This window comes from Gallus gallus, chromosome 13 (assembly GCF_016699485.2).
Source record: "Gallus gallus isolate bGalGal1 chromosome 13, bGalGal1.mat.broiler.GRCg7b, whole genome shotgun sequence".
Classification (NCBI taxonomy): domain Eukaryota; kingdom Metazoa; phylum Chordata; class Aves; order Galliformes; family Phasianidae; genus Gallus; species Gallus gallus.
The window spans coordinates 16,293,954-16,315,293 of NC_052544.1; the positions used below are offsets into that span (position 1 = coordinate 16,293,954).

Consider the following 21,340-nt stretch of genomic DNA (forward strand, 5'->3'; position numbering starts at 1 on the left):
GCAAAGAGCTCACCCTGGCAGCCCTAGGCTGCTGAATTAACAGCTTCAGAGCCTGAGTAGAATAAAGGTAAACCATAGGAATCAATAGAAGAGTAAGAGGATGTAACTATGGCCAGTATCACCCTTATATTGTTAAATATAGTGAAAACAAAGCCAAATAAATCCAGCAACTGAATTTGTAAATTACCTTTTCTCAGCTTATGGCAATAACAACAAAACCTTTACCACTCACTGTCACCACCTCTCAGCAGAGTTCTCATCACTGGGCACAGATATTTAATGACTTTCCAGGCAAGCTCATCAAACGTTACTGATTTGGCCCATCTGTGGCTATTCTGCAATCAGTCCCTGTTTATAAAACCACCAGGGAGTGCCAGACTAAGTGATCCCCTGGAGTAAATCAGTGTCCCTCAGTGGGGGCACAGTAGTGCCCACCCTTTGCCCCGTGTGCTCAGGAGCTGCAGCAGGCAGAGCAGTGTAGGTCAGGTGTGTGCACAGCCCCAGGAATGCGCCATAGCTGTGTTTGCATTGGAGGGCTCTGGGAAAGAGTGCTATTGGTCAAAGTGCTCGCAGAACTCACAGCTGAGCACAGTGTGAAATACAAATGCTGTAGGAGACAGAAACCAATGGAATCTCTCTATGCTTTCACACGTTATCAGAATGAATGAGAAACACAGATGAAGGCTGAACTTTGAACAAAGTGGTGGTCACAGCCAGGATGACACAGAGGTGGGGGAGCGGCCAACCCAGGCTGCACACCAGGAAACCACAGCCAGGGTGCAGCCCCCACTCCTCCACCTCACACAGCACTGTGATGCACTGAGGATATCCCCGCAAGAACTGTGCTTTGTCTGCCAGAAGTTCCTGCAGCCCAGAGCCACAGCTTTGGGGACAGAGCAGAAAACTGCCAGAAGGGCCCCCGGGTTCTCCCATGGAAGCACAGAAAACAGGCGCTGATTACAAGAATGAAAGTGATGTAAGGGATGGGGGAACTTGACACCCTGTGTTTCGCTGTTCAGCAGTGCCTCATTCCTTCCTATGGCCTTTGGTCATTAATTACACACTCCGTATTTCTGACCAGTAACAAAGAGCAGCAGGAAGGAAATGCACTGTATGAACAGAGGATTAATTCAGTCATCAGGGATGCTGACGCGAGGCCACCAGCACAGAGCTTCTCTCTCCTCCCCCTCCACCCCTCACTTCCCTCACACGGCAGGAACACCAATGGATGCATCTCCCAGCTGCCGTCTCCCCACACCCCTGGGAGACCCAAAGCTCAGTCCCCACACTGCAGCCGGGCACAGCACAGATCCTGGCAGGCATTGGGGACACGGGCATGTGGGCATCACTGCAGCAGAGGGTTTTGAGAGCTCCGTGGCCAGGCTGTCAGTTGGGATGTCCTCGCTTCATTGAAATTGTTTCTTTTCTTCTGATAGTAATAGCACACAGTGGTACTGTTTGAATGTAAACTTGCTTTACGGGCCAGGGTCTTTGCTGTTGATTTAGTTTAGCTTTGGGTGGTTTTAGTTTTGAGGGTTTTTTTTTTTTACTTTAAATTAAGCAGCAGTTGGGCCATCCATGGTTTCGTTTCCAGTCAGTTCTGTCTGACTTCTGCACTCCACTGCATGCCCTATGTTTGCATTCTCAACATGAGTGCAACTCACTTTTATCCAAGCTCACGTATTTTCACATATATTTCCAAGCCACGTGAAGGCATTCCTGTCTGTGCTGAGTTCTGTGCTCTCCCAGTGCACATCAACAAACCCTCAGTTCAGAGCACGCGGTGCTTTTCTGCTGCCTCCATCCTCGTGGCTTTTCCCCATCCCCAGCACCTTCCTCTTTCCTGTTACAGAAGCAGCTCTCAGAGACTCTGCTCGGGGTATTTTGAGACCCCTCTCTAAGACTTTGCTGTTCCTACTCTCCTCCCTCTGGCAAGCCCAGAGCAGCCCTCCAAAGAGTTAAAGCGGGGGAGGCCCCCAGTCCATTTCTCCCTCTCAATGGTTTTTGCCTTTTCAAAATGTGTTTAACCAAATAAAGGGAACAGAGGATATGCAAATGCCTTTTCCCAAAGGAAACACAGGGCTGAATTGTTGCTGGCGGGTCACCGCATCACACCACCCTCGGCAGCCTCTCAGCTGAAGGGATTTGCTTGGCCGGGAGAGGGGCCCAGGAGGAGCCGGGCGGGCACAGCGATCCCTTCGAGGCGGGGACGCAGCGCTCAGCGGGATGCCCGGGGTGTCCCCGGCCGGCCTCTGACCCTGTCTGCACGGCTGAGCCAGAAATAGAATTATTTCATAAACCCGCGGGGAGCAGCTCGCCGGCAGGTTGTAGAGCGATGGGAATCGCCTTGCAAAGTTCTGAGGTCCATCAGGTTGCCGGTGTGACGTGGGCAACCTTTTGCAAGCAGCCAGCAGGAGCTAGCTGACCACGCTGCGGCACAGAAATAACTCCGTGTTCTCCCCTCTAGAGTTACAAATCACGGATTTACCTAAAACCGAACTGCACGGGACGTACTGGCTGAAACACATTCAGAGGGCAACCGGATATATTTGTCCATCGTTAAAAACGGTCCATAACGTTCTTTCCACCTTTCACGCCTGGAAGGGAGGGGAGAGGGCACTGAAGAGGTTGGTGACATCAGCTGGCACTGCTCGCGGTGGTGCCACCTAGTAGCCATACGCGACACCGCCGCGGCTCCGGCCCCAAATCACACCACGTCTCTGTTTGTTCTCATTTGCCCAGCCATGTTAGTGCTGCATGCCCCCTGTCTCCCCCTCGCTTAAAGGAAGCGGTGCTTGTGGTGTTTGTGGAGCTGATATTAAGGATTTGCAGCCGGGGGATGGAGCTGGTTGCTGCTCTGCAGCCCATGGGGACCTTCAGCCCTTGCCACGTGAGACCCCAGAGTGTCCTCCCCTGGCACTGATGCCACCCTCTGTGCCCCCGTTATCATCTCCAGCCCACGAAGGTTGGAGCAGCCTGGGCTGCTGCAGCTCACGCGTGGGGACATCGCAGGCCCTGCCGCTCAATGGCTGTGGGGGGAGCAAAGGCCACTTGAGCCCCTTCTCTCGGCTATGAACCAATGCCCAGCCCAGAGGAAGGGCAGCCACACAGCTTTCCATCCTCCAACAGATTCCAGAGAGACATGGTACCCTCTGCACCCAACTGTATCTACACTCCACATCAGCCATCCTTTCCAGAAAGCCGTCTGGAGGAGGGGACCTGGGCCTGGGAGTCAGCAGAACGAGGGCAGAGCTGCCCCACGGGCATCAGCCTTGGTAAGGTTGGGAAGGAAGCACCAGGGAAAACAAGCGGCTGCTGAGCTGTCTCACTGGCACCAGACAGGCAGCCAATGGATTAGTCATAACCGAACTGGATAGAAGCTCAGATTTCCGAGAAAAGCTTATAGGACAAATTTCCAAAATGGAAGCGTGTGCAGGGAAACTCCACTCGGAGAAGGGAGGTTCCACTCCTGCAGAGCTCTGGGGGAGGTGGCACCCTGTGCTGGGTCCCTGAGTCACAGCGCTGCCATGGCCAGACCTGAAGATTTGGCTCCAGAGATGGGTTTGTGTGAGCAGAATTCTGCCGACAGCAGCAGGCCGAGGACCCTGCCCAGCCCACCGCTTCTTTCCAAACCACCCTGCAGGACAGGAACTGCGCTCATGCAGCACTCCAAATGGCACAACTCTCCCCAAGGGAGAAGAGCCCGGTAATGAAACCAGGTACCCCTACATCCCCTTGACCTCACAGAGACCAACCCACCTGATACAGATTCGGTAGCATTATTTTGCAGTAATGAAGTGGAAACTGTTTCCTAGTGGCGCGGCCTGCCCGAGATTGTATCTACACCACAGCAGCCACACACTTGAGCAAATGGAAATGTGAGCTGCACTCTTGCAACACCATTGCACACAGAACTAGATGTAAAATCCTCTCCCCCCTTCACTGGGGGTTTCCCAAGAAGAAGGTGATTTCCACTGAATGATGCCTTTTTTTCCTTGCGTTCTGTGGTGCAGAGGAAAAGAGCTTGGACAAGATGGTTGGATTTATCTTCTTTCCATATTGTGGCAAGTTGTGTGCTGCCCAAGATGAAAGCTTGCTGGTTTGCAGAGGATGTGTTTGCCTGACAAGGTGCAGCACAGCATGGGTTCTTCTCGGAGCCTTACCCCTTCCCAGCACCAACCACTGAATTTGCCATCACACAGCCTCCAATCCAAGGGCCAAATCATTTTATCCATATACAGAGCGCAGGGAGAAGCAAAATCAGCCACAGCCTTCCCTCCTCTCCCCTCCACCTGCCTCCTCAGCAGCCGTGGGTCACCTTGAAGGCTCTGTGACAATGTTTACAGCAAAGGGAGGCTTTGACACAGCAAGTGACTTGTCATCAACACGCACTGATAGCACGCCATGGCAATCAATATGAGCCCAGCAAAACATTTACCTGTGTGACGCTGCAAGGAAACAGTGCTTAGTGCCTCAGAGTCTGCAGAAAAAGATTTGCCAGGACCCTGAATCAGCACATTGGGAAATAACAGCCGTGGGAGCCAAGCTGGGTTCACTGCAAGCTGCAGGAAGTCTCAGGAAGGAACCTGAGGAATACCACTGTTAAGATGGGGTTCTGTGGATTTTAGGGATAAAATTTGAGCGTGTTCATCCATATTTTAAAGCCACATCCTCTCTGGCACACCTCAATCCATTGCATCAGGCTGCAGAAATGGGCAGAGATAGGCCAGACCCCCAATTCAGGGACCTGCAGGGTTTGGCTTCACCCAGCAGCACAAGGCACATAAATAGCAGCGATGGAAAAACCTCACCGTATTGATCCATTGCCAAAGGAAGGAACACTTATAAATAAAAGTTGTATTAATAGATGCTCTCATTTCTTCTTCCTTGCTGGTAAGAAAGAGCAAAGCCAAGAAGAAGGCCATGGGAATGGAGCATCCCTTGGTATCCCCCAGCACCTGCTCCAGCTCCCTGCCAGTCAACCGGGTGCTGCGGCTGCATGGTGATATCAGGTTGGGTACTGGGAGAAATCTCTTCTCCAAAGAGTAGTCGGGTGCTGGCACAGCTGCCCAGGGAGTGGGGAGTCACTATCATTGGGGGTGCTTCAGAATGTGGGGATGTGGCACTTGGGGACACGGTCAGTGGGCACGGTGAGCTGGGCGTGGGGATCTGGGAGGTTTTCTCCTACCTGAATGATTCTGCAATGCTGAATTTTCACTCGAATTTCTCACAGAAACATAATAGCAAGGAAAGGTTTAAGTCCTGTGATGCTCAGCAGCGCTCGGTGATACAAAGCCAACAGCTACACTCTCCCTGCTGTAACATCATATTTCTTTGTCCCTGGCTTTCTCCCAAGTCAGCTTTCCTACATCCATGGGTATTCAGTTAATTCGGTTTGCCAGTTGTCTTCAAAGCTTTTCTCTTCTTTTCATTACTTGGAAAAATTGGTAACATCCATAGTAGATTGGAGACCAAAATCAAATAAATGTCTAAATTAGTCCAGAGCAGCAGAGAAAACTGCCATGCGCTGCCTTTCCCCACAAGCGAGCAGAGAAATGTGGATACATTTACTCCTTCCTTTTGATGGTATCTAACAATTGTCTAAATGGAAAAGTAATAGAGCTGGAGAATAAAAGCAACTAAATATATCGCACTGCACAGCCCAGCACTGCCTCTCCCATGGCAGTCAGTGCTCCATGCCCAGCCCTGGGCATCTGCTTTGTGGCACACACAGAGCACAGCAGGGAACGGTCCCTATCCTGAGACCTGAACTTCAGGCTGTCACTGAGGACTCTGTCACAGCGTGAGAAGTGGGTTTAGAAACGGGGCTGTAAGAGTCCCTTGTAGCCTCTCCAGAGTTTTCATGTGATGGACTCAGCTGTAATGTTGTAATGCCACAACCAAACAGTCCCAAGGTGCAAATCTCTGCCCATTGGTGCCCGCTCTGCATCCACCAGAGCACAGCTTGTTTGCACATTAGGAATTAATCACCACTGTCTACAGCATTATTCCACCAAGGTCAGCATTGCAGACCCATCTTCAGTGACTCAAACCCATCGTAAGGATGCGAGAAACTCATATAAACCCAACAAGAGTGCTGCACTGGCATGTGGTGGACACCATGCATCTTGTTAAGTACATCAGCATGGCTACCATGTTCCCTCAGCAGCATGGAACTGTGTCCAGTGTGACAAAGCCACCAGAAGACCAAGACCACATCAAAAGCAGCAACCACAAGCACACAGCTACTGGGCTGGACAGGATTCTAGCACAGAGCCATCTCCCTCGGGCAGCCTGGTGCCTGTGAGGCAGTGGCAGCACTGGGACTCCCAGGGCTGAAGTCACCATCCGCACCAAAATAAAATGGGTGAGGAATTAAGGGAGGCCATGAGCCACCTGGATGGATGGACACTTGGGGATAGCAGGCCATGCAGAGAGAGAGGTGTGGATGTGACAGGGTGGTACTGACAGGCTGCCCTGGAAACAGGGATTCACCACACCTGGAGTTGCTCTGGAATATGGAGACAAGACACTGGGGGAACGTGGTCAGCAGGCATGGTGGGGTGAGTCGGGGTTGGACTCAGAGATCTGAGAGGTCTTTTCCAACCTCAATGGTTCCAGGATTCTATCATGATGTTGGTCTTGCAGTGTGCACGTGGAGGCCCCAGGGAGTCATTCCCCACTGGCTCCACTCTGTTGTTGTCATAAGCAAACTGTCAGACCCAGTAATGGAGCTCAGAGCAGTCTCTGGGGTTCTGGGCCCAAAACACTAACAAACACTCGCCTGCAGCCCCAGAGCCAGCTCCTGCTTTCTAATTCACCCATGAAATTCCCATTGGGCAAAATTAGCACGGAGTGAGTTTTGTTACAGTTCAGAAGCAGCTGATTGAAGCAGCCAAAGCGCACTGACTTCAGTGTGAGCCACCAGGATGCTTCCAAAGACAAAATGCAGAGCGGTGATATTCAGTTCCCTATTTTTCATCTTTTCCAGATTCAGAAACATCAAGTAGACATGCACATAAATAATTACAGCATGTTTCCCATTCTTGGCACTTCCCAGCAGAATATTTACCTAATGATGCAAAGCTGTCATCTTTAAAAATCATTTCCCCTTTGTACTTCTCCTTGGAAGTCTGCTGTTGGATGAAGGGAGAAATAGCACAGGCACCAAGCCATGCCTTTCTGCAGTGAAGATGCTTCAGATTCAAAGGACCCAGTTTAAGGCCAAACCCTTACACACCTTATGGAGAAGCACCTATTTCAGACCTGCATGGAATTTTTAGTCCAGGCACACTTCGAACCATCACTACCTGTCCACGAAACAATAGGAGCCCAGTTCAGCCCTGCCCGTCCGGTACAACACACGAGCACACACACAGCCCCACACACTGCCCTATTTCACATACCCACTACAAATAAGCAGAAGTGCCCTTACACATTGCTGGAGATGGACCGACCAAATAACCCCCCAGGACGATTTGAGGGAAATTACGTAACGCACCCAGCCGTTCCTCCAGCCTTCTCTCAAGCTGCCGCACCATCTCATTGTGCTCCCGAACTGCATGCATGCAGCAGAATATCAAATTTTCACCTCCAAAACCACCCTTGCGTTCAGCACCAGCTCCCATCCGACTGCATTTCCACCCTTTCAATGGGAAAGTAATTAATAGAAATACCCGCGCTGGGAGGCCGGGGAACTGATCCCAGGGCCGGGGGGGGGGGGGGGCCTCCGTTCCCGGCTCGCCTCTGCCGGGCCGCGCCGCCACCGTCCCCCGCAGCCCCGCTCCCACATCCCGCGACGGTCGGGGAGGGCATTGGGGTGTAGCGGGGCGGACACTCACCCAGCAGCAGGCAGCCGGAGCCCGCGGAGCCCAGCAGCAGGGCGAGCATCCCTGCGGCGCGGCCGCTCCCGCCGCGCACTGCGGCGCGCACACTGCGCACCCGGCCCGCACCAGCACCGCGCGCTGCCCGGCATAGGGCGGTATTTTTAGCATCCCTCCTCCTCCTCTCCCCATCCTGGCCAGCCCTCCGGCTCCTTCTTACATCGGGCGAGGCTTCTCGGTGGCGTGCGCAGGTCCCTTCCCTCGCTGAGCACCGGGGGAGGGTATAAGAGGAAAAGGGGGAAACTTTATTCCGCGGCGATCGGTATTTTCGCCTTCGGTCCGTGAAATTGCCTCTGAACGGCGACCCGTGCGGTAGCGGTCCCGAAAGCCTCGACCAGCAGAAATACCGACAGCTCCATGAGAACTGCCAGGAGACAGACCGGCATTGCTGGGAGATACGTCAAAACCTTAAAAATACAGCAAATGCCTACAAACAAAAGGAGATGGAACGCGTATGCTGGCAAAAACATGGGGTGCAGTAGGAGGAGCCAACAGATTTATATTCTTAGCGATTCCATCTCTCCCTGAACAAAGCTGGTTGTAGAAAATTAATCTGAGCTCCATGGTACGAGAAGGGCTTTGCAGAACAAAGCTTTACAACGGCTGCGCCAGCAGTGAGCTCAGATGTCACATCTCCCGGTAAGCACAGCCAGTGGGAAAATGGGTCAGGAGTGGCAAGGAGTGGAACACGCACCGTGTCCTTTTTCTTGAGCAGCAAGCGTGACAGATCGGCAGGGCAGGCAGAACTGCAGCAGGCAGCTGCTTAACTCCTTGTGAGTGTGGAGCAAGATGAACCCAAACATCCCCTGCACGTGAGGAATTAGCCCTCATCTATCAATGATTAAAGCTGTCCTGTCCAGAGTGTGCATTTCCTTTGAAGATAAAAGCTTTTGACTTTCTTAAAGGTAAGAACAGAGCTGATGTAAATGAAGAATTTCCATTTGATGGGCAAAGGCACTTTAAATGTGGTTTCCTTCTGATTCACTTAAAAAAAGAAAAAGACTTAAAATTTCCTGCATACAAAAGACCAACATCTGACTAAAACTGATATCAACTGTTAGTGTCACTACTGCCCACTGCTGAAAGCTGTAAGGAAATTGCTATATCCAACTGCTCAGGTAAACTGGGCTCCAAGATCCTTCATCTCAAAGCAGAAAATACAAACTACAACAAACAACAACAAATGCAGGTGTGCTGCACTGGAGACTTAACTGTATCTGTATCCTCAGACTCATGATGTATCCAACAGACTCATTCAGTTCTCATGATGAATGCCTCCAGAGACTACAGCAATTGTGACTTCAGCTACACCTGGTCCCAGAAAGATCAAATAAAAGTAAATTAGATTGTCCAGTGGCAGAGAAATTATTTTGCCAAGTCCTATTTTATGGCTGTTTTACTTAAAAGCTTTTGTCTAGTCTATTCCTGAAACATTCATTCTTGATAAGGAAGAACATTTTCTGCCCCACTTTGTACCTTCTTCCCTGCTTTTGAAGGCTGTTAGCACATCTTGTTTTCTGCAAGCAATCTGCATCCCACAGCCGCTAGGACTCCTACCCCAAAGCACCAACGTTACTTGCTGAGCCCTGCCTCTGGGCTCCTGCAAACCCAGATATGACAACACTGGAGCTGAAAGATAGGAGAAATTAAGCTGTCCTAATCATATAGCATCCCTTGATCTTTCAGGAGATGGACTTATAAATTAATACCTCTTCAGGGAAGCTGAAGGAGCAGTGAGAACTGGTTAAAGTCCACCAGCTTCCAGAACTCCACTGAAGTTTACAGTGAAGATGTGCACGTTGAGTCCTAAAAAGGCCTTTCCTCCTCCTAACCAAGGAGTGAAGGCCACTTACACAATAAAAACCAGCTGGGCCTCCTGGTTTCGACTCTGGGGACCTGCGAGGTGCCCGCCTATGCTCTGTAAGGAACAGCTTCCCTGACCTCATCAGCTCCAGCAGCAGCTCCTCCAACCTCTGTGTCAACTAAAAAAAGACTGCTGACTTCCTGTGCCTCACCACAGATTTCCTGCCTTTCTGTGAAGTTCTCATGAGCCTTTTTCTAATTCTTGACTTCTGTTTCAATCCTTTGGTAGCTTTCCATTTCAACTCAAGGCAAATGTTGCCCAAATGACCATCATAAGGTCCAGTTGAGGAGGTCATTTTCTGAAGCTGCTCACACCTCTAATTTAAGTGCTTGCTCACTGCTGTCTGTCACCTAGGATGAGAGCAATGGAGACATTATTTCAAGAAGTGTGAGACACCTGTCACGATGCTGAAATTTTCCACAGTAAGAAACCACCCAGAATCCTACTCAGAATTCATGAGTCAAATAAATGTTCCAAATTACTACAATTTCACAGAGTCGGCTCTGTTACAGCGGTCATACCTTTGACCAGCAGGAGATACAGACCACAGTGACAGGCCAACAATGGTATTCATAATACTGAGACCCAAAAAATTCAGCAGAAAAGACCAGCCAAGGAATCTGAGCTTACATTCCTCTCTAAGCTATGTCGAGTTTCCCAGTTTCTCTCTAACTCTGTTACTACCAGAAGATTTTGCTGTTTTGCTCCTTCACACTCTGGTCTGGGCCATAGGGAATGCATACTATACCACATTTCTGAATAACCCTAAAAAAAAATTTAAAGTTGCTCCTGCTCATTCTCACCATTAGAAGATTTGTCTAAAACAAGAAATATCCATTTCTTCTCTTTTTTTTCCCCCAGTTCTCTTCTGTGTTCATTCAATATTCTGCTGTAACCTTGTTGCTCAAAGTAACACTAAATACTAAAATCACTCTTTGAAAGTGTTCCATTTTATTAATTCTTTTAAAAAGCTTGTACTATATTTTCAAGCTGCAACTTGCCCAAATTTTATTTCGGGTTTTTTCAATCTCTTTTCATCCCCAACCAGCTGGTAAATTGTTACTATGGCAGCGCTTAATGCAGTGACTCAGCACTCCCCCACACTTCAGTATCAGCTGTCTGCCTTCCTGGTTTCTTATGATGGTAATCATGCCCTCTTTTCTGTTTCATTACAGAATTATGAGATCATTCTTGCCTTGTCTAATTCAGCGTTTGTTGAGGAAATCAGTGCAAGAATCTGCTAAGCAAATACCATAACTATTTGGGATATTAGTTTAGCTTTCATTTTGTGTTGATCAGAAAGATGCTTGAATTGCTTCCATCAACTCTCAGTGCTTCCCTGGAGCTACATTACCCATTGCCAAGTGAGCTATCCTGGCATCAAACCACAATATACCCAGCTCCAAAACGTCCCAGCTACGTTGAGTAAGCAGAAACTCCCCCTCCTTTCATCACAGTTCACATGTCCTTGCTTCCTGTGTCTGGGCAGGAACATTCTTCCTCCTCCTTCATTTACCTAGATTTGAAGATGCATTGACGCCTGGAGTTTTCACCTTGTCTGGAGCTTTGTCTGGTTTTCACTGGTGAAGTCATCACCCAGTTCTCATTATTACAAGCAGAACTACTGCTTAGAGGAATAGAGAAGAGATATATATATATACACACACACACATATATTTTAATCTGTACCTCCGAGCAAACTGGGGAGATGATGAATCCACAGCGATCATCCAATCTGGCGTGTCCAAAAATGTAAGAAGTTTTTGATGAATCATCATTTTGAGAACAAGTAATTTTGATAACTGTGGAACCAAGAAAGTCTGTCGCTTTCTGTCTTGTGGTTGCCTTATCCCAGAGCTAGAAGGGCATGAGCTAGTTCAACGAGGCTTTTCTTGAAGCTGAAGCATTTCCTTTCCCTCCTTTTGGCATCTAATGACACAGGTGAGTTTAAATTGGCTGGCTCAGGATGTCACAAAACAAACTCCTCCTTCTAAAGTGCAGTTTGCCATTGCAAGTATAACAAAAGCTGTCTTCACCATCATTAAGTGTGGTGGAAAATTACCTTTTTCACAAGTATTTGTTACAACTTTTTTTTTTTTTTTTTTGTAAGTCTGCCAGCCACAATTCTATAAAGTGGAAATTAGGAAATGGGCTCGGATCATAGAATCACTAAGGTTGGAAAAGACTAGGCTCATCTGGTCCTACACTGACCCATCCCCACTGTGCCCACTAACCACTTCCCCCAGTGCCTCACCTGCCCTCGTGCTCTCAGCCGACGGCAGCTGAGAGCCGGCGCCTCCAGCACCACGGACAGCGGCCGCCCCACACCGGCACAGCCGTAATTATTGCTGCTGTTAATTAGAGAACCCACTCTGCCCCCATCACCTCATATAGATTTGCGATAGACTCCCTGTATTCAGGGCTACGTGCCAGGAGGAGGACACACCACCATAGGAGTGCTTGTTCCTTCTGTGTCTTCTGCTTCTGCTCCAGGTTCCTCAGCCATTTCTTTCTTCTACCTGTTGAAGAGAATACACATAAGTCCATGCTGTATTTACTAATGGTCATCCATACAGAGGAATGTGGACTTCTGACTGAGAGTTGGAGAGAAATGAGTGCTTGGAGTGAGGAGATGATGCATTTACGGGAGCCACAACACACAAACCAGCACTATTTGGCAGCCCAAATCAGTAAGAAGCAGTGGGACTGACCTTACAGTAAATCTGAGTAAATCTGTTCTGCATCCCCATAGCCAAGAAAACAGTACCTAGTGCTTCTAAAAGCTACACAATCATGCTGTATGGTGTCAACTTACCCTCCCTGTGTGACTTTGATTTAAGGATATCTTGGCCAGATGAAGAGAGAAGTCAAATGTAAGTCTTGCCTCAAGTCAACAGAAGCAACTGCTTCCTCTGCACAATACATTAGCATTTAAAGCATCCATCCTGATGTTTTGTATCATTGATTTTGATTGGAATTTTTTTTTTATTTGTTGACAGCTCTTCTTTAAACTAGTCTTCTAACATTCTGCATCAATCTTATTGGCAAGTGCATAGTTACTGTAGGAATACAGAAAGAGTCATCTGCTACCTGAAAGATGGGGAGCCAGGAGCCAAGCACAATGCAGCTGACATGGCAGGTGCCTCACTGTCAGAGTACAGCCTTGCAGCAACCAAGCACAGCAAGCAGGACAGGTTTGGGGATGGCAGCCAAGCACCCAGTCCATTAGCAAAAATGTGGTGATGAAGGAAGTCTGAGGTTGAGTCAGAAAGTCAATCCACAGGCTGGGGTCCAAAATCAGCAGTGTTCAAAGCCAGAGAGAGGCATAGCTGCAGCTGAGCTGAAGACCAACACTTCTGTAACACAAGCAGAAAGTGAAAGGTCTCCAGGGCTGAGTTTAAATGGGCTTCTGGTCTGTGGGCAGGGTGTGAACAGAGGCCCAGGTGAAGCTGCTCAGGGCCAACAAAACTTGTTAGTGTTCACGGAGCTTCAGCTGGTACAAACTTTCTGCAGCAAAGGCTGCCTTTTAACATTTGACTCTTTTTGGTAAAATGAGGATCTTGTGTTGTAACTGTTAATTTTCTTTCATCTGTCATCTAAGCCTTCATCTGTCAAATTTTCACAATAAGGACATTTCATTATGTAAATACAAATACAGATTGTAATTCTTAGACTCTGAACCAATTTACCAAGTGTGAATTTTTAATACCTCTTATTAATTTCATTGTATTTAACCTATGTATGACTGGTGTGAATGACTATTGTGACAAAAATCCTCCTGGTTGCCAGAAAAAAAAGCTGAATAAGAAAACTCTGTTCATTTATTTGCAGGAAAAGACAGTGAACTGCTGATGCAAAGTAGAAAAAAATAGAATATTTCATTTTGAGAGTTCAGAACCCGCAGCAGGTATTATACTAGAAGTGACGTAATGCCCTACTTTATGGATTTGGTTTTTGCTCACATCCATTTATCACCATCATGAACTCTCTGAACTACTTCTGGCAGGGTGATGCAAGGGGGAGAGTGGGTGCTACCTCTGCTCTGCGCTGCCTCAGAGAGAGCTCCAGATCCAAAATAAAAGCAGAAACATTCAAGAGCTGTTTGAGAACAAATAAATCTTAGTTCAGCTCTTCCTACATTACAGTAACAAGTGAGAGAACAAGTAGTTCTATTTTGTTTTTCTCAGAAACAATTGAGATATCGAAGTTAGACAGGATGGCTGTTGTACCTCACAACTCCATGTTCTGCCGTAGTCACATAAAGCAAATGAGATGTTCAGTGTAATCTCTTCTGGTTTAAGGAACACGTTTACAGCTTAGGCCCAAGAGACTCCTCTCAGTGAATGGGAGCAAGAGCTGATCTCGCTTAATGCTGTGGTCAGTAAGCAATTCAGTTGAAGCAAATTATGTCACACCTCTCAGAGTGGGAGTAAAGCATCAGATCCCTTGTATAAATAAATATAAGCAAATGTTGTAACGACCTTTGTGCTTTCATTACATTAGTTTGGGTTTGAATAATGGAGAATGGAGATGTTGTGATTTGGGTTGTGGCTAATGGGCCACACCTCTTGGATAAAGAAATGACGAAGCCAATATCTTAGTGTACGTGAAAATGCCACCTTACAATACATTAGTTCAAAGGATAGCTTAAATTAATTTTTTGAAACAGATTTGGGGTGAAGGATTCACAGGAGTATGGCAGTTTCATACCATCTGTTAAACTACCCTGATTCTCTTTCCCTTCTCCATCAGCCCATGAGCAAATCACAGGAGGAGGAACAGAGAGCCGGAGGCAGTTCACTTAGCGACAGTATTGCGTGTGCAGGCAGTGATACTGTGCCGTGACTATGAAGCCACGGATCATACATACTGGTGACTCAACGAAGTGTTGATCATGTTATTTAAAAAAGGACCAGGTTCCTTTGGTGCTTCTAATACAACACAGAGAAACAAAGCACTCCACTTCTCCTGCCTAGGCAAGCATGGAGATGGCCCCATCTGCTTTTTGCCATCGACCAGGGATGTGACCTTGTCAACAGCAGCAGTCTGGCAAAGCATGGCAGTGAGCTTTCTGCTCTGCTTTCTCCTGTAGTAATCCTTTCTGTCCCTCTGTTTCTGAGCGAGCTGCCATCTGCTGTCAGAGCTCAGCAGACACACAGTGCTGGGACTGAGCCAATGCCGGGGAAAGCAGAAGTCAAAGAGCTGCAGAGAAGGCTGCTGAGAGCACAGCAGAAATGCCGTTTGGATGACGTTGTTACTATATCACACATGTATTAATGAGTTAATATATTTAGGTTGCACTGAAATGGAACATCTTTTAAACAAGAACCCATAGCATTTTTGTTGCAGACAATAAGCTGTTTACTGGGGCTTCTGTGTTGTTCCTCCACATGCCATGAGCATGTGTCAGCTGCTTATTTACGCTGGTTTAATGAAAAGATAGACAGGGTCGTGTAAGCTTTGTAATAGCAAGGTCAAGGATTCAGGAAACTGTTCTAAACTGAAGACATGTGAAGTAGGAATATTAAGGCTGAGCCTGAATTTGGCAGGGGCTATGAGAGCATCAGTGCAGAGTCCACTTGAGCCATATAGAAAGAACAGATCTGTGTCACCAATGTAACAGCAACAAAAAAATGGCTGAGAAACAATAAGTCTTCCATTACCACTTGGAATCAAAATCATATCTCGCAATGGAACAAAATACGCAGTGTGGTCTAATAAAATAAAAACAAGAGAAATCAATCCTTGTTGCTGAAGTGACTGTGGAGCTGTGTGGAACCTCAAAGTCATGCTCTCACCTGCTCCTGTTTCTTGGGCTTCAGCTATTACCTAAATTATTCCACGGGATGTTGCATATTCACACCTATCAGTGGTGATTTTCTTAGGAAGGGAATTAGCCACGCAGTATCGGGCTGACTGAGTGGAGTTTGAAAGTCATGGATGTAGAAACAAAAAGGGGAAGTTGGTTAGTGAAAAGAAAAATGAATACAGGAAAAGGGAAAAAAACACACTCTTTTCATGTGTTTTCGATGAAAGAAAAACAGAAACAACGAGCAGGCAAATCCTGGGCACAGGCCTTCCCCCAGGTGACACTGAGGGTTTCTATTTTCAATTGCCAACACAAATATGTGACAGCACTCTGAGGTGGCCATCGATACTGATCTGCTGGGCTTTTATTCCCACAAGCAGGAACATGCCTGATAAACCTATTTCTCAGTGCCCTAGCTATTGAATAATGGCCTGACAGCCACATAGAGGGGACTGAAATCTCTCCCTTTTCTTTGCCCTTGAGTGACCTGAGTCTGGCTGACTGATTTTCAGCTCTGTGCCATTCCTGTCAGCCCACTTTCAGGGGGGTGATGGCCCCGTGTGCTGCCCGGATGGTGCTCAGTGATGGATGTGTAGGACTGCCTCCATGGCTCTGTGGGACAAACACTTTGAGTCAGAGAGAAAAAAATTCCTGGTTGTTTGAAATGCGTGGCAGATTAATGGGCCCACTTTTGTTTAAAAACTGTACAGCAGTTCTTAGCAATGAGGTTCCTCTCAGCTGATTCAGACAGGTCAGGGTTCCAAAGGATATGATTAAATTCCTGTGAAGGGTCTTGCAGCTACTGGGGAATCACAGTGTGATGTGGGACACTTTCCTGCACGTGGTCAGGGCTCTCCATCTACCAACCCTCGCTGTGTCAGCAGGGCACTGCAGGCCATGCTGAACATCCTGCTGGAAACATCCTGCCTGCAGCCAAAGCAGCCCCGCTCCTGCTGAGAAGGAAAAATGTGTCCCCAGGTGAGGGTGGGCTTTGCTATCCCACAGGGTCTTCTGTTTTCACTTTCACCCCTGGTTTTGACCAGCTCCAAAACAGATAAGAATGGTGGGACATGGAGATTTGGAACCCAGGCTAAGAGGAAGACACTGAGGTGCTGGAGTTTGTTCAAAGAATGGGCAAAAGAGCTGTGATGGGTCTGGAGCACGCATACTATGAGCGGCTGAGGGAACTGGGCTGGTTCCATCTGGAGAAGAGAGGGCTCATCAGGAGCTTTCAGGAGCTCCCTACAGCTCCTGAAAGGAGGTGGTAGTGAGGGGATCAGTCTCTGCTCCCAGATAACAGTGATAGGATGAGAGGGGATGGCCCCAAGCTGCATATGCGGATGGTCAGGCTGGAAATTGGGAATAATTTATTCTTCAAAGAGCAGTCAGCACTGGCACAGCTGCCCAGGGAGTGGGGATGTCACTTTCCTGGAGGTGCTCCAGAGCTGTGGGGATGTGGCACTGGGAGACATGGTCAGTGGGCATGGTGGGGTGGGCTGGACTTGGGGGTCTGAGGGATCTTCTCCAACCTGAACGATTCTATGATTTCCCCAGTATAACTCATGATGCTTTTCAATTAGTCACTTGAATTAGAACAATGTAATTTCTATTTCCTAGCAGACAAAGAGGAAATACTTCTATTCCTAGGAATTCCTATTTTGATTCCTAGCAGAAAAGGGAAAATATTAAAGCAAAAGGAATGTTCGCTGTATATTGATCAGTTCACAAAGCTGGAAATGATAGCTAAGTCCCCATAAATTGAATAAACCCAGGGAAATATACATCAGAAGAATTTTATCCTTCTCTGAAGGTTACCTGTAGGTAAGTCGGCCACCTATGAGAAAGTTATTTTGATTTTGTTATGTAGTTCCATGAAAAAATGGATGAAGAGTAAACATCATCTGTGATTCAGCTTGAAAGGTGATATTTCTTTCGTATCTTAGCTTTGAATTATTTAAGAAAATAACAATAAAAGAATGAAAGCAAATAACACGTGTTAAAGACAGCATTTCCTTTAAGGACCGAAATCCCATGCCCTTTCCTGCATTGGTGCTGAACTGGGTTCCCTGTATGGGAATGCACCATTGTGGTACTGGGCATCCTGGGATGTGTCAGCAGCCCCCACACAGCCTCTGATGCTGAATCCCACTGGCTTTATCAAATGTGATGATCTCCCGAAACGCACTTTTGAAAGTTGCACCTTTCCCCCATTTTTTCTGCAAGCCTCACACACTGCCTGTTATTTGCTGTTGCTAAAAGACTTACCAACATGTATTTTCCACATTGATTGAGTGGTTACCTTAATGCTGTCAGACAAGTTAGTGACTTCTAAGAATAGAACTCAGGAAAGAAGACGCTTAGTAAGACTGAAAACACAAAAAATGCCTTTTTTTTCCTTCTCTTTTTGAGGTCTCCATCGCCTTATGTAGCACAGCTCACCCAGCTCCTGACCGTGCCAGAGAAAGGTGGCTCTGCAAGGTGTTTGTTTTACTTGATAAAACCTCAAACTTAGGGAAAAGCTGCCCAAAACAACTGTTAAGAATGCAAAGCAACCACGTGAAAGTTGGAGAATGCTGAAACAAGAGAATCCATGCAGTCTGAGAAAGGCCAACCCTGAGCGAAGCATAAGGCTTCCTCAGAAAGAGAAGAAAAAAAAAAAAGATTGATTGTTAGGAATTCTGACACTGCCCTGATGGTCATCAGACTCTCATCATCAATTTGGACCGTTTTGCATTCATAATGTAAAATTTCTTTTTTTTTTTTTTTTTTTTTTTTTTTTTTTTGTCCAAAATCAACCTTCTTTGCTGGATCTGGCTCTGGACCTTCATTGAGTTGTGCCTGTGGGCCCATCATGGTGATGGGTTCGTTTTGTTACCCAGCACTATGGGCGCTGTCTCACATTCCCACAGTGCCAACACAGCCATCTCAAGCTCACAAGGTGGGAGCATCCATAAGCACAAGACCTTGCTGTACTTTCTGCATGCAGCTACTACCGTAGCACAACAAAATGATCATGAGTTTGACAAAATAAAAATGATCAACATGAAAAGCAAAGACAGTGAATGAGTTCCTCCAGCAGCTGCTGAGCTGATGGCAGAATGCCATTGGGGCTGCGTGGGAGTGGAGCCCCAGGAGCAGCACCGGCCCACCACGGGCTCCACTCAAGACTGGGATCAAGTGGGATCACAGTGGGATGTCTGTGGGGCACTGGGAGTCCCTCGCCAGCTCGTTAATTACATCAGGCTGTGGGTGAATGATCTATTGCATCGGGTTGCATCGGACAGCAGCAAGAACCTTCCATCGGGCCCGGAATTCAGCCGCGCTGTCATAGAGTTGCAATCTGTAGATTAGATCTCACGAAGGCAACTCTGAGAGCACTGAGAAGCACTTGCTATCTGTCCCTGTGGTTATTATGACGATACACATATAAACCTTCCATAGAAGGCTGGAAATGAGATCTTCGCAATGCAAATCAGTTTTCTGACATGCATATTTCTGTTTCTCTGTTAGTCACATGGGAGTTTGGCTGATTAAACATAATTAACAGGATTATTTAATTGAGATCGCCTAGGAGCCAGTTTTGACAGCTCCAGAAGGAAATTCACATTGGTAAACACATGCACATTTGGAAATAAACCATTGGAAGAAGAGTAATCCAACTGGAGCAACTGAGCACAGGGGATACCTTCCCTGTTGGAGAAGCTCACTTCAGAAAGTGAGCACTCCACAAGTCTATTACATCTTCAGTTCAGCTTCACGAGCAGCTGAGTGTGGGGAACTCAATCTCTCAGAAGATCTGCGCCGCACGCATGTGGTCTGACAGCAGCCCATTGATTCATCTGCGTATTGCCATCATGTTTCCAGTAACCCATCGCTGTGGAGGAAAGCAAACACCTTCCTACATGGTGGCTTGTCATGGACAGTGATGACAGCTCGGGGAAGGCTCAGCTGGGCCTTGTGTTATGTACTGAATCATTAGGGGATTGTTCTTCATTTACCGATAGCATAAGATTAATTTGCCAATTTCAGAGAAATTAACTTCATCTTGATAACATGAAATTCAGTTTGGCCACCACTGACCGCACATAAATCCTTCATTGCACCACTCTCCAGTGTACATCAATACCAAGGATTTGCCATAGGTTCACAGTTTCCAACACAGTGATTCTTCAGCTTCTGTAGAGCAGACCTGCAGACTTGCACACTATTTTGTAAGGAACCTGTTTTCATGCACCGCTGAAATTTGCCTACCAGCTCAATGCTCACTGTTTCACAAAACATGGCTTTAACTGCCAATACCACGCATCTCGTGGGCCAACCTACAAGGGGTATTTGTAGACAACCATCTGTATGCTGGCACCGTAACCTCTGTATGTGGGTTATGTTTCTGAGGCTCTTCCTCTAGCACCAACACACAACTGTTCTTACTCATCTGCTGCAGAAATTTGAAAAGATTCTGTCAGTCAGGATGTATGTAGGAGATTCAGTCAACAGAGCACCCAAGTTGAACTGTGTTGTGAAAACAAACAAACAAACAAAAAACATCAAAAATGTTTAAATAAGGTAGCCATCATAGGGTCTGCAGGATGTGATGGCGCTCTGCTCTGCCCAGTCCCCTTGCAGATGAAGGAGAGGAGCAATAGGGCTTACGGCAGTGCTGACATGTCTGCATTCCCTGGGATGTGTGCTTTAGAAGTCAGTGACAGCCTGGGGCATCTCAGGCTTTCCTAAAGGATATCTTCTTACCTTCTTACCAAATGGAGAGAATCCACTACACGAGTTTTCACAGGAATGTGTCCCATTCTCAGGTTTAATTTAAAAAGAATATAATGGACTATTTGTATCATAAACCTGGACGGTCCTTCTTAGACTTGGGTTTGATGTGATCTTATGGAAAGTGAAAAAAACTGGGAATCTCAGGCTGCTGAAATCAGCGAGGTTCCATGGAAGGACAAGGCTCCATGTGCAGTGTTCACAGGGCAAAGTGATCAGAACAAACCAATACAAAGCAGTCAGGCAGCAGCAAAGGGTCACAAACACCAGCAGTGCCGGCCCGTAGGGTTTGGTGTGTGTGCCTCTTGTGTTTGTTGGTGGGGCTTTTACTGTGGGGGTTTTATTCTGTTTTTTTTTTTTTTAATCTTTCGCGCTATAAATAGGCACCATCCCCCAGGGATGCACACACAGCTGTCTGCCACGGCGGTGACTTCTGTCCCACACATCCCTGGAAACGCCCCTGTGGCATGAAGCCCTTCCCTGGTGAAGCCCTTCCCTGATGATGTACTTCCTTCACAGCCATGATGTTGGCTCCAGACGCTGTTTTTCCACCCATATGAGCCCAGCTATGTGCTTACTCTAATGATCTAGATGGAATCCAACAAAATAATCATCCAACTCGCAGTCTCGACGTTTATCTCAGAGGGTCACCCCAGAGTGCAGCACAGGCTGATGTTTTTTCTGGCCAGCATCTTGACTGTAGGACAGTGTGAGTAATTGCCTCGTGCTGCTGCTCTGCATCGCTTGCTGCATGTTGGCTATTTTATTACTAGATTTGATACCTCTATAAGTTTTCCTCCTGGAGCACTCTTTGAGCTCCGCACAGTCCCTCTCTCAGCTCAGCCTCCAGCCTGAAAGAATGCCCAAAACACCAAAAATCTCATCCCAAAATATGCGTGACCATGACAGCTGCACCAAAAATCTTGGGAATTACCGAGGAGGTGACACTGATCAGGGTGGAAGTATGGAAGGAATTATTGAGCTGGGCTAACAAATCAATAAAATGACAAG

General features: G+C 47.3%; 1 protein-coding gene across 3 annotated transcripts in view; it reads right to left on the reverse strand.

Moving 5' to 3' along the window:
* ACSL6 (acyl-CoA synthetase long-chain family member 6) overlaps positions 1-8,499 on the reverse strand; it is a 37,205-nt gene extending 28,706 nt beyond the window's left edge. For 2 of the 3 annotated variants that reach the window (XM_015294077.4, XM_015294076.4), the window contains exon 1: positions 7,842-7,923. In XM_015294077.4, coding sequence (XP_015149563.2) covers positions 7,842-7,890 — 49 coding nt within the window. In that variant the 5' untranslated portion in view covers positions 7,891-7,923. Of the gene's footprint in view, positions 1-7,841; positions 7,924-8,043 lie in introns of those variants that run through there. The other variant, XM_015294080.4, reaches the window with a different exon arrangement.
* Between the last annotated feature and the right edge of the window lie 12,841 nt (positions 8,500-21,340).